Source organism: Drosophila ficusphila, unplaced genomic scaffold (assembly GCF_018152265.1).
Source record: "Drosophila ficusphila isolate 14025-0441.05 unplaced genomic scaffold, ASM1815226v1 contig_414, whole genome shotgun sequence".
NCBI lineage: Eukaryota > Metazoa > Arthropoda > Insecta > Diptera > Drosophilidae > Drosophila > Drosophila ficusphila.
This window is the reverse complement of record NW_025064328.1, coordinates 1,165,666-1,178,601: the sequence shown is the minus strand read 5'-3', so window position 1 is coordinate 1,178,601 and position 12,936 is coordinate 1,165,666. Positions and strand designations below refer to the sequence as shown.

The 12,936-nt window shown below is 42.7% G+C and overlaps 1 protein-coding gene across 1 annotated transcript in view; it reads left to right on the top strand.

Moving 5' to 3' along the window:
• LOC108095221 (zwei Ig domain protein zig-8) overlaps positions 1 to 12,936 on the top strand; it is a 50,320-nt gene that overhangs the window by 33,993 nt on the left and 3,391 nt on the right. The window contains exons 3-6 of the mRNA XM_017196237.2: positions 3,799 to 3,876; positions 3,940 to 4,072; positions 11,091 to 11,210; positions 11,302 to 11,398. Of these exons, the coding sequence (XP_017051726.1) occupies positions 3,799 to 3,876; positions 3,940 to 4,072; positions 11,091 to 11,210; positions 11,302 to 11,398 (428 nt within the window). The remainder of the gene's footprint in view (positions 1 to 3,798; positions 3,877 to 3,939; positions 4,073 to 11,090; positions 11,211 to 11,301; positions 11,399 to 12,936) is intronic.

The following is a 12,936-nucleotide window of genomic DNA, read 5'->3' as shown; positions in this document are numbered from 1 at the left end:
AAACTATTCAGTTTCTTCGGTTCTTAGTTTACTCTTACCAACTAGTTTTTCTCGAAAATTCCATGGACACTTTTTCTAGGGGGAGGTGCATGTCCTGGTGGCGGCAGTTAGGCATGCGCTGGCTGGAAAACAAACTTGTCCCTAAGCCAAGTCGCCCACATTAATTGTAATTGACAGACTGGAACCGCGCTGTCAGTGCCCACGCAAAAACTGGCTGCTGGTGGCATTCCGGCCCACTTCCTCCTCCTCATCCTCTTCCTCGGCTGCACCCATAAACTCAAAATTGAAAGTGTAACAGTTACGGCAAATAACTTTGCCGGCGCTTGGCTTCCATTATGCGCCACTCCACGCGAAGCAGGCTTCCTCGGGTAATTTATGCCCGTGCCTTTAGTTCGTTAGCCGTGAGTTTTCCGGCCGAGGGGAAATTGTGGACCGAGGGCCGGGTGCTATTTCCATATCAGCTGACATCGTCGACGGGGCTCGGCTTTCGCTGCCTGCCTTTCTATACTCTTTATAAGGATTCTATTGGTTGCAATATACCATCAATCAAACAATCAATAAATACTTATATTATTATTTCAATATTAAACTTACTGGTGAATTAAATTTTCAGTCAGTGAGAACACAGAGAAATTAATTTCATTGAAATATAAAATTCGTTGAACAGTTTGTATTCCATTGTTAATGGGCATCAAATACTATTGTTTATATTTTCTTTTAATCTTCTCAATTTCTGTGGACTTAAATTTAATTTAATTGAAAATGTATTTCTTTGTTAAAAAAATAAACTGAAATAAAATGAACTAAGTATTGAATTTTTTAAAGCCTGCTCACAGATTTAATTTCTTTTGGTTCTGAAATGAATAGAAAATATAAATGCCAAAATAACACAATTTCCAAAACCTGGTAATGAAATTTAAAGAAAACATTCAAAGGAAAAGACTTGATTGCCTTAAAATTGAATTGAAAAATGCAATCAAATGGATGTCCGGCAAGAGTATGCTAATCTTCGGTCAACGAAGGCAGCCAGCTGTTCCTGTTTTTCGACCGAACTCGCCGGAAGCTGACGTTGAATCCGCTTGTTCAACTTGACTTCACAGGATTGTCCGTTCACTGTTGATTTATTGCGCGCCGAGTGCCGCCAACGTTTTCATAAACGCTCCGCGGCAACATCAGCGAACATGAGCACAAGCAATTTACTCGTGTAATACCAGCGGCATCGGGAGCAACTAAGGCGGCTCGAACAAAAAAAGTATATTAAACAAAGTTTTAGGCTTTGTGAAAAGGCAGCGAACCCTTTTTAATGCCGACAGGACGACCTTCGTTCCCAGAATTCGAGGGGCGAAAAAAAGAAATCAAAACCTGTTTACAACTTTGTTTACAAAATGCTGCCATTGAAGTCTTCATTTGTTTATTGTCATGCTCCCCAAAATGCGGTTGACTGGGGTATGCGGACAAACAATTTAATTTCGATCAAGTTTATTAAGCGAGGACCCAGTAATTTGCGAATGGAAATCGCTTTCCGCAGTGCTTAATGGAAGTTTTCACACCATTTCCTAAGCTCGGACAAAGCCAATGTGGCAACAAACTAAGAACTGCAAAAGCAGAAGCTATAGCCACTGCAACTGCAACTGCAACTATTTTTGGCTCTGTCGAGCTTGGCCAAGTCTAAAGTCTCTCTTGGTTAGAGACGCAGAAAATGCGTCAGGGAAAGTTTTTAATGTATTTTCGCCAAGTTTTCCACACGCTCGCACAAACACGCTCCCACCCAACACACTGTCCCCCCCATTTTCCCCCATTTCCCCCGCTTTTCCCCATAAAACCTCAGCCGAAACTTCTTTCATTTGGCGGAGCTGCGAGATGACAGAAAAACAAAGGGAAAGTAAGAGAGTTGAAGGAAAAGCGGTGAATGTGGATGTGGAGCAGGCTGGGCGAAAGTTTTCTGGCCGCAGCGAACACAAAGTGTTAAATAATATAAAACTATGCTCGTGGTATTTATTTAAACCTAAAGACATTACGAAAATTATACCCCGAGCAAAAGTTTCAGCACTCACGGGACTGCAACCTGTCCCCCGAAGGAGAAATCCAACGTGCGCCAGAGATTGGGACAACTTCTTGACAGGGGATATGACTAAGAGCCGGGCTTTGGCGTCTCGGGCGGAGTTGTAAAACTTTTCACTTTTGATTTTCACCGCTGCTCAGCTTTAAAATTAAATATTTAAGTGCTTCTCAGGGTCGGGAATATGTTATCAAGGAACGCGTCGTAATCGAGCAGCTTAGTGTTGCGTTAGAGTCGCCATTTCGATAGTTATTTAGTTTGTGCTGCCTGTCGCGTTTACAGTTCATTTCGAACTCGATTTACGGCGTGCAGAAAGGCGATTTCCTTGCCCAGCGGCATTACTCATACGCAGTGTGGGCCAGCGACAATATTGAACGGGTAAATCGCCCTCAATGTTGTCGAGATTTGACCTTTTTCCCCGTCCCCTTTCCCCGCTCCCCGTCCAAACGGTTTAATTTACATTTGGGCGAGACAATTCGTCTATGATCCTGAGGGGCGTAAAAACGGCAGGCGCATAAAAAGTTTTACAAGCGAATGATTTTTATTTTTACGTATTACGTGACCGGTTTCATTCGGTTGTGGACCGATTTTAGGCTGGGCTCGAATCGAATGAATTTATTAGATGGCCAATAGTTTGAGCTGGCCAATAGCCATTCGAATTTGCCAAATAGTTGAGCAGCCCAATCAACCCAAAAGCCCACGGGGCTAAGCAATTAAATTTATTAATGAGCTGGCATATTTTCAACTTTAATGTTGACAGTCGGCAAACATTTAAAGTTTCCTGCTGGAGGGAGGCAAAAACTTTTTCCATGTAATTAAAATTGAGTATCACAATGGCCGGGAACAACAAGAGAAACTAAGGTCATCAAATAAATTGGAAACAATGTGCCAAAAAGAGCACAAAGTGTTTGGGGCGGCGCTTTTTGGGGTCCCAAAGAAATCTCGGACCGTTCGAAGCAGGCGACACACAAAATCATGGTTAATGGCTTTCCCCCAAAGATTTTCCAGCTAAGGACGAAGGCCAATGCGAAGGCGAGGGCGCTAGGCAATCAAATGAAAATGTAATTCAAGCAATAATAAAAATGCTCCCAAATAAAGGCTGAAAATGGCGTCAAAGCTGTCTCATTGCTTGCCGTTTTTCTTTTTTTTCTCCTTATTTTTGCCCTCCGCTCAAAAAAGGATTGAAGGCTATTTGAAACAATTGGAAATCGCGCTGAGCAAGCAGCTTTGACAAAATTGGATCGACCCACTGACAGACTGACCTTACGACCAGTCTGGCTTAAAGAGTTTGCAATTGTCGAGGGCCATTTGTCTGAGCATCTTTCATTTCCTAGCAACGTGGCGTATACGTAACGCTCTCCTTTTCACGCCCATACATATATAAATATATATCCGGCTTACGAGGAACTTTTCTGCAATGTTTTGTTGTGCGGCTGGGCTTTCTTTGTTTGTTTGCTGATTAAATGCGAGTAACAAAAAGCAAAATGCTAAAGATTAACCAACGCCGCCGGAACACGAAAAAAAGGTAAAGAAAAGTAAACTTTGCGCTTTGTTTTTCATTTTGCCACCTCATCTCCGACTTCAGGGAGTAATGGGAACAGCAGACAAAACACGTTTAACTCACTTGCGAGAAAAAAAGTTTTAAGTGCGGAATTTGTAATGCTCCCGAAACTTTGCCAAGCGGCAAGCGGTCCAACTGAGAAAAGCACTTCATTTCGATTCCCTTGTTTTCGTTGTAGGTCTCCTGGATACGCAAACGTGATCTGCATATCCTCACCGCCGGCGGCACAACCTACACCTCCGATCAGCGTTTCCAGGTGAGTGTCAACGCAGTCCTTTTCCGGGCGAAGACTTGAAGTTTTTCCTCCCCCTCTTTGCAGGTCCTGCGACCCGATGGCTCCGCCAATTGGACACTGCAAATCAAGTATCCGCAGCCACGTGACTCCGGCGTCTACGAGTGCCAAATCAACACGGAGCCCAAGATGTCCCTTTCGTACACTTTCAACGTAGTGGGTGAGTTATGGCCAAGACTTTAAGCCAATGTTTGCTTTTGGCACAGAAAAAACAATTTGACATAGCGACCATATTAAACAAAAAGATTAAATGTTGGATAAAGAAATACGTATATCCTTTAAATGGAAAATAAAATTTGTTTTGTTTTTGCAAATTGCCAGTGAAAACCCATTAAAATATGGCATTGTAACCATTACTATAAAATTAAAAATTCAGTCAGTGCTTAAAACACCATTCACAATGTTTTAATGTTTGAATATAAATAGTCGTTCATTTAAATACTCTACTGTCAGTTAAGCTAGCACAATCTATTGAATAAATTGACGTTGTAGATATACGGATATAAATAAATCAGTTCTCTCGTTATTTCAAATTAAACTACAGTTTGCAGAGATATATTCAACAGCTTGGCTTATAACATGACCATTATTGATGATACAATCCGGAGCTTAAGCCTTATAATCAAAACTTCGACCATTATCCGGCACTGCAAAGTAGGCCAATCGAAATGGAAGGAGGCGGAAAAGATGGGATGGCTCAAAATTGGTCACAAACCACTGAAGTGATTATTTTTATGGGCTAAGCTCTTGAAGGCTTCCGGCAGTTTTGAGCAAGCTCTGCAGGTTTCAAGAGCTTAAGCAAGCCATACAATATGCATGTTATTTTCCCAGGACCTCCTCCGGAGTCCGGAGCATGTAAGCCCGGTTAGCAGCCATTTCGGCCACCCGTTGAGAAACTCATCCAGCTGCCTTCCTCGTCTTCTTCTTCCTCTGCTGCTCGTGATTATAAAATTTTCAATTCGATTATGTGCAAATTGGCTTGCTGAGCAGCAAAAGTTTAGGGTTAAACGTGGGCGAGTGCAAGTGCTTACCTCTTTGTCTTGGCAATTGGATGGGTAATTAGTTTGCACTTGGCTCGATGGGTTCACAACCCTTGTCACACATCAGCAGTTGTGCCAGGATGGATGGACTGCCCGAGTCCTTAAAGACGTTATCCTTGAATACACACACACACGCCTCCAAAAATAGTGTGTGTGTGTGTGTGTGTATGGGCTTGTTGGTTAAATTTAGGTTTCGTTCCTGTTCGGTGCATTTTTATCGCATTTTTGATATTAGCAAAATGCATTTGGCTAAAAGCCTCTGGTGCGGAAGAGTGCCCTCAATGAGCTTATTTGATCTCTGATTTCCCCGCAAACATGTTTGCCCAGTCTGTGTGTGTGTGTGTGTGTGCGATGTTGTTTAGCCACACGGACAAACGACTTTGGGCCAGTATAAAATGCCCTGGTCAGTCCGCCCAACTTGGTTATGAATCATTCAGTGCGGCCAGGAATAAGGACGTATGAACGAGAGCTTTGAATACAAGCTTACACGCGTGCAGGAGCAGGGATCCTGGGAGAAACTATGGCAACTTGACAGCCTGACACTCACTGAGTCGGGCAGACAGACACATTGAGTCATAAATATTACATTTGCGGAAATGCAAATGACTATGAAACGCCTGCATATAGCCCGGCCACGCCCACATTAGGGGGAGGTACCAGCCCTGCTGAAACTCATTTGAATGCCCAAAAAGAAGTGTGCATATAAAATATTCGACATGCCACTCACGCGGAAACAGCAAACAGCAGGTCAGTGAAAACAGTGGAGTGAAAACAATGAAAACCCTAGTTTTGGCCCTTTAAAATGCCATTTTACTTGGCGAACATAACAAAACATATTTTTATTGGAAAAACGAGACCCTAAAATATAAATTGTACATAAATTGGTATGCAATAACCAACCTTAAGATTGTAATAAAATATATAGCAATTTTATAAGGTGGTAAATATTTACTCTCTGCTATTTGTCGCTCATTTAAAGTCCCCTAATTGAGACTCCACTGTACTGAATTTGCCTTCATTGTCGCTGCAAACAAGTTTGTTGTTATGCCAGAATTTTTATGCGCTTATGCAAATAAAAATTGTGCACTAAAAATTCCATAAATTTGTGTTTTTCTTCCACTGCTGCTGCTTCCCTTCGACGCCAGTGAAAATTCTATTACACGCCATCTGGGCAAACCAAAAAAAAAAAAACAGAAAGGGAGTGAGATAAAAGTCGAGAGAGCGCTGCGAGTGATAAACAAAACAGCGCCAAGTTGACCAGAGCATCATAAACATAAATCGCCTTCAGTCTGGGCCGCTTCTTCCGCTCGCTCCCCCCAGCCACCCATCAAATGCCACGCCCACCCACATAACACCACCCACCGCCCACCGGCTTCCGCCTTGGCCGCAATATTTTTGACATTTTAATGCTGCAGCAGCCGCTCCAATTGCTTAAATTACCAACTTTATGTACTCGACTCGACTGCGGAAAAAAAGTGGAGGAGGAGGAAGGTACTAGATACTGGGAACTAGGTGTCGGCAGTGTAGCATGTTTATATGCACATAGATAACTTCAGACGACTCCGCGATGTCGCACCGACTCGATTTAATTTCGAATTTAAGGCAAATTACCAAACACGCTGATAAAGCGCGCAAATTGTAAATTAAATTATGTGTCCCTGTCCCACTCAAACTGAGCGACAACAAGGGAACAGGACCCAACTGACGGCCCAAGGACGACGGGAAGGATAAGTGCTGGGGCGAACAAAAATAAATCGAGAACGTTAGCGGATTGTAGAAAGATGATTTTTATATACCCTTACGCACTTAGAAAAATTATTAACACTTTGGATAATTTGTGAAGTTTTACATAATTGTAATTGTGATTGGAGGTTCTTGAATCACATGTTAAATGCAATTTAAAAATCTGTTCCGACTTCAAAAGAATTTTTATTCTTTCTTTGAAACTTTTAATAGGTTCCCTTAAAGATATGATTGCTCACTTTATCCTGGCTTCACCAAAGTGCGTCCTTCCATTTTCTGTCACGTCACATTCTCTTGGTAATAAATTAGAAAACCTTTGTTACCCCTTGTAAGGGTATTCGAAAAGGTGTTGTTGATGCTTCTGGAAAAATTTGTTTACCAGCGCGAATGTAATCAAGCGTAAGCGCTACCTTGCTTAGTCAAGAAAAGGTGGAGTGGAAAACAAATTGCACAACCGGCGGAAGAGCTGCAGCCAGTTGAAGGATCGGGGCGACGGGAAATCGAGGGCAATTTGAATGCGTGGCTGACAAGATGGAGATGCCAAGTAGATGGCTCATTTTGGGCTCCGTCAACCAACACTTTGGCTGGCGAAAGCTGTTGACATTAGCAGCCAGCAAATTGCATGCAATCAAGCGCAAATAATAATCCACAGCATGAGCAAGTCGAGGGTAATAAACAGCTCTATCCCTTTCAGGGAATTGTGTAAAAATCACGTTTGAAATTCTCATTTATTTAGTTTCGATGTAACTTCCATAGGGGGAAAAGCGAATAGCATATTACTTATATAACTCGTTTAATTAACTTATAAATCATCCTTAAGAACCCCAGAACTTGGCTAATAAATCAGCTTGAAAATCGAGGTAATCCAGTAATTTGATTCCCCTACTCACCCTTGGCAAAATCCCTGCCTTCACAGTATTTAATTTTAATTACTTTTAGCTCCATATAAAATATAACAAATCGTTCAAGGACATCCCATGAAAATTCGCCAAGTTTTGAGTCGCAAGCTTTGTAGGACTTAACCGATAATAACTTCCACTGGGACACTTTTTGGAGAAGTGCCTTTATTATTTCCCTTCTCCTTGAGCAACACCAAATTAGTTTCAGCTTGGGGAGTGTTCTCTGCCAGCTTGAATGGCAAAATAATTGTGTGCCACAAAAATCCATTAACGTGGCCTTGCCAAAAACAAAGAAATCGTTATGAACCAAAATTTCTTCCAATACTCCCAAGCAGTTGCAGAAGTTCGCCTTCGCCTTCGCCAGCCAAGGCAATTGTTTCCTGAGGTTAATAGACGAAAACCAAGAAAATGTTGGCAATTATGATGCACATTGAATGCTCAAGAAGCGAACACTCGAGCCAGCTTAAAAGTTAAGCGATTCTCATTGTCTTGCCAAGAGCAATTTGTTGCTGCAGTCGTTGTTGTTTTTTTTGCCTGACCCAATTCGCATGCAAATTGTACGTGAGCGAAAGTTTACCTTTGCTTAATACACACAATGGCCAGGTGAGGTGAGTGGCCCTCGGAGATAGAGAACTCCCAACAGTTTGTGGGGGGATAATAAATTTTTTGTAAATAAGCTGTTAGAACGAAGGAAGGCGGAAGGACTCTGTTCAGTTGGGTCCGCACAATTTGCCCGGCAATCAAATGTTTTACTTCCCATTTCGTTCATTTGCCGCTCAAATTACATTCTACGGCGAATGCCTAGGCCAAAAAATGCGCCCAATGATAAATTACTAAGATATTGCCGAGAAATAGGATAGCAGTGCGGCGGCGGCGGCGGTGGGAAATGATTAATGTCTCTGCAGCAATGTCGAATTATTAATAATAATAATAATCACAACAATGGAGACTTCTGAAAAGGCCCCGAAACGGGACTCGGGCAATGATGATGTTTTGGCATTTTCATTTCGCCATTGTTGGGATGGGAGGAAAAGCTTTTCGTTTCTAGGCTCCTGACAGCCAAAAATGGAAAAATGGAAAAGGAACTGAATTGGTAGGGCAAGAGTCTGGGCAAATACTTCATCAATTGTGCTGGCAATGCGGGTGACTTTTACAAATTGAATTTGTTTATTTGATTTGACAATTAATTCCGAGCAATTGCACGTCGACCCCTCCCGATTAATAGTCGGCCCGCATTTAAAGAGAGAGGGAGAAGAGGCCGGAGTTTAAAGATAATGCCCATTTCGATGCGGTGCGGTGCGGCCCAGTTTGATATTGTTTTTCGGGCAATAAATACCGAGATGTTGTTACATGTGTGCAAACATGCATCAACACAGGCGAAGGGTAATAAATTTTTACAACCCGGCTCCGCAAAACGAGTACTCGAGTAAGGATGCCGGGGCCTCGTTGCACTGGCCCCAAAAAGTATGCCATGTTTTGTGCCTGGGCCCTCTGCAAAGTTCATCGCTCCAAATGTTTATGGCCATATAGGCTTATGCGCATTTTATGCGCGAAATCAAGAAAAATGAAAATGCATTTCCCATTTCCCCTCACCCCTCACCCCTCACCCGTTTCCACAATATCCCTTCTCTCTCTCCTTTCTCTCTGACTTGATCCTTCGTCCTGTAGTTTCTGCTGCGGCTGCACAAAATTTCTCCACAGTCTGAGGCTTAGATGGCTGTGTGTAAACAAGACTCGGCAAGGACTTTGTTTGCCAGGAGACGAGGGGGCGTTTTGACTTTGGCATGCGGCCAGGAGAAGACTTTGCAACTTTTTCGGGCCTGGGTCAACTGCGGCCAGGTCTAATGAAAACTTCAAATAGCTGTGGGTTCGGTTCGCCCGCTTCACTCACATTTCCTTTTCATCATTCAAAATTCAGCTCGCCCAATTGCCGGGGCACTTAATCTAATTATAGTTAAATAAGCAATTTTCCAGGGGACATCCGCTTAAAGCGGCTCCCATTTATTCCGGCCGAAGGATGCGGGTTCACACCTGGGTATTTCGCCCCTCCACACTTTCCGGGAAAACTCCTTGGGTAAAGGCCACACGTGGGAACCACAGGAGCGTTGTCAGCTGCATGTGTGTCTTTGGACCGGGGAGGCAATAATTTTCGCAGCCACGGCCTTCTGCACCGGGAGGTTGGCAGAAGTCATAGACGGTTAGCTTTCGCTGCCACAATTGTTTTGCCAGGTACAACAACAGTCATCAGCGGCAACAACGTGCCGCACTCAGCGCTTTTCCCCAGCACTACGCTCCAGTTATATATATACCCTTGCATATATATATATATAGAGATGTGTGCGGGTCTATAAAACAGCCAGATAATCGCCCAGCATGTTCGAATTCCATTTGGGGTTGCTCTCCCGCCCATTCGTTCTGTTCCGCCTTTTTTGTTCGCCTTCTTTGTTTCGGCGATGTATATTACTTTTTCCACTTGGCATTTCATTTAGATTAACATTTTTGGGACGCAGCCCTCGTCGAAGGACTCGCACACCTGATTTAAAGACCGACTTTAAGTCCCGGCGAAGGAGGGAGTTATGGAAAAGTCATCAGGCCGAACTTTTGCCCAGCGCTTTCTGGAGCATTCAAATTTCGTTCCATTCGGTTTTTGCCATGCGATTGAATGGCTGTAAGCCCGAACCAAAAGCTTAGCCACATCAATGTGGGTGGGTGTATGTGTTTTTGAGCCCGACATACAGATGTTCCAGTTGCAATCCGAGCCCGTCTCCTTTGGCTGCAATTTATTCGACGGGCTTTGCGGTTGTTTAGGACCTGAAAAGTTTTCCTTTCTGGGAGTTTACGAGAGTGAAAGTGGAGCAGAAGCGGAAGAGTTGCTGCCACGCTCCCATTCGCTGGCATATTTAGGAGTCACTTTTAGGGGAAAAATTGGGTTTGAGGAAATGGCGATTGGGACGCCTTCCATTAAGGCAAACTGTCAGCCATCATAAGCTTTAAGTACAAATCGCATTTCGTGGCTGCCCGCGATGATTTCTCTCAATTGAAATCATTGACGCTGTAACAACAAAAGGCACTTCAACGTTGACATTTTGATTTTGTGCCCCAAATGGAAAGCGGAAAATTTTTCCCAAGCTTTGTCTTTTTTTTCTGTTTTTTTTTTTTTTTGCTTTCCCAGACAATTCCGCTGAGAGCAGCGCGAAGTGAAGCAGCTAGAGCTGCAGGTACAACGGGGCGTATGAGTGGCCCGCTGCCCGACTGCCTTTTATATGGCATAACAAAAGCTTATCGCCAGCATAATAGAGACACGCGTCTGTGTAATAAAGTAGAGCCCAGCCTCAGTTCTCAGTCCCCAGACAAGCGTGCACTTGGACGTTATCATTAACATTATTATTATTATCATTGTTACGGAAGAACAGAGGGAGGGGCAAGGACTTACTTGTCTTTGTATGCTGGCAACTTAAGTGACTTTTTGTTCGTATTTCTTTTTTTTCGTTTGCAGAACTCAAAGCGGAAATCTTTGGGCCCAGCGATCTGATGGTGAAAACCGGCAGCGACATTAACCTAACCTGTAAAATTATGCAAGGACCGCACGAGCTGGGCAACATATTCTGGTACAAAGGTGCGTATGCGTAATGAACTACGGCATGCACCCTGCCCCATTTACGCGCACCTCATTTACGCAATTCAATTTGCTACTCTTCACATTCCAGGCAGCGAGATGCTCGATGGCAAGAGCGAAAATGAAATCGACAGCTCCATGGCCCGGATTCGCGTCGAGGATGATTGGACTGACGGCCTGACTTCGAGGTATGTAACGACTCGCCAACATCATTGCGCCATTTCGACAATTCGCCATTTCGCCGGTCGTCTGACGTTCCTTTCCGACTTTCCGCCCGACAAACGTGCAAATGTGTGCCGAGCATTTCAGTTATTTCGCATTAAAATACCGCCTCACTTAATTAAGGCCAGGTGGCACCCACTCGCCCACGGAGGGGACTTTAAAGCCCACCCGGTTCCTGGTTACCACCGGTTACCTGCAGTTCTGCAGCCCTGCTAGCCAACTGGGGAAACACGGACCCCGACTTTGAATGACATTTTAAGGCCAAAGCGAAGGACGAGTCTCGGCTAGAGGACCCTCTGCCAGTCTAGCTTGGAACAGTTTTGAGGGGAGGATTAGGCTGGGATATACTCAGCCAGCCAGAACTTAGATTCCAAAAGGGTACAGCTATGGAATAAGCTCTAGGGAACTGCAAAGTAATTGGCAAACATAACTAAAAGCAGCTACATGTTTAAATTTAAATTTGAAATCATAGTGGGCAGAACAAAGCATCACAGTATTATAACTTTGTCAGCAGTTTCACTATAACTTTCATAAAAGTCCTAATACATATTTACAATAATATACTTATCAGAGAAATCAGAACATACAAAATTTAAATGATTATACTGAAATAAGAAATAAAATCTTTGATATCAATTAATATTTTATCAAATAAGTAAAAACATATATGCAAGGTTTTCTTTTTTATTGATCTTCAATTTTGTCAAAAGCAATCTGAATGTCTTTATGTGCAGTAACTTACTGAACCTACCTAATGAACATAAAGAAAAATGGAATGTAAAAACGTTTAATCTATGACTCGGAAAAGTCAAATGACTTTATTGTCCTATTGATGGCAAGTTGAGCTAAGGGGTCATTTGAGAAGGGTATCATCTGGCTCTGATGCTCCACTTTACCATTCCATCACTCGAGTTAGCCGTGTGTGACTTTTAATTTGCCTTAGTGAAAGCCAGAGCTTAGTCGCTGCCGGATTTGGATTCGGAGTCTGAGTCTGAGGCTGCAGTAGTTAGTGGCTCAGTTTCAGTTGCCGCCACGTGATCATTGCCCATTTATGCTGTTAACTAACGACGCAGACGACCATAAAATGCAGGTGCCGCTGAAAGAGATGAAAAGAGAGTGCCTTTTACCAGGGATTAGGAAGGGCTCTTGAAAAAACTGTAGGGAATTCACTGAAATAAAATAGGCCTTAAGCTTTAAAATTTGAATTAGAAAGAGACCTTTTATTGATAAAATGTTTTTCCATTTAAATAAGTATATTCAAATAGCATTTCTTTAAAATAATAGAAAATTTCCAAAATTTTAAGTTAATATTTGCAAATAATATCACTCATAATTTTCACGAATTATAAAATAAGAAGGAAACAAAATATTTAAAATATAAAAAACTGTTTTAAAGTTTTACCTTTAACCCCTTTTTTAAGTGCAGTGTAACTTCGAATTAGAGTCAGTGGCAAAGGAAGCTCGGTACACATTATGCTATCGCATAAAGTAGCAAAAGTTTTGT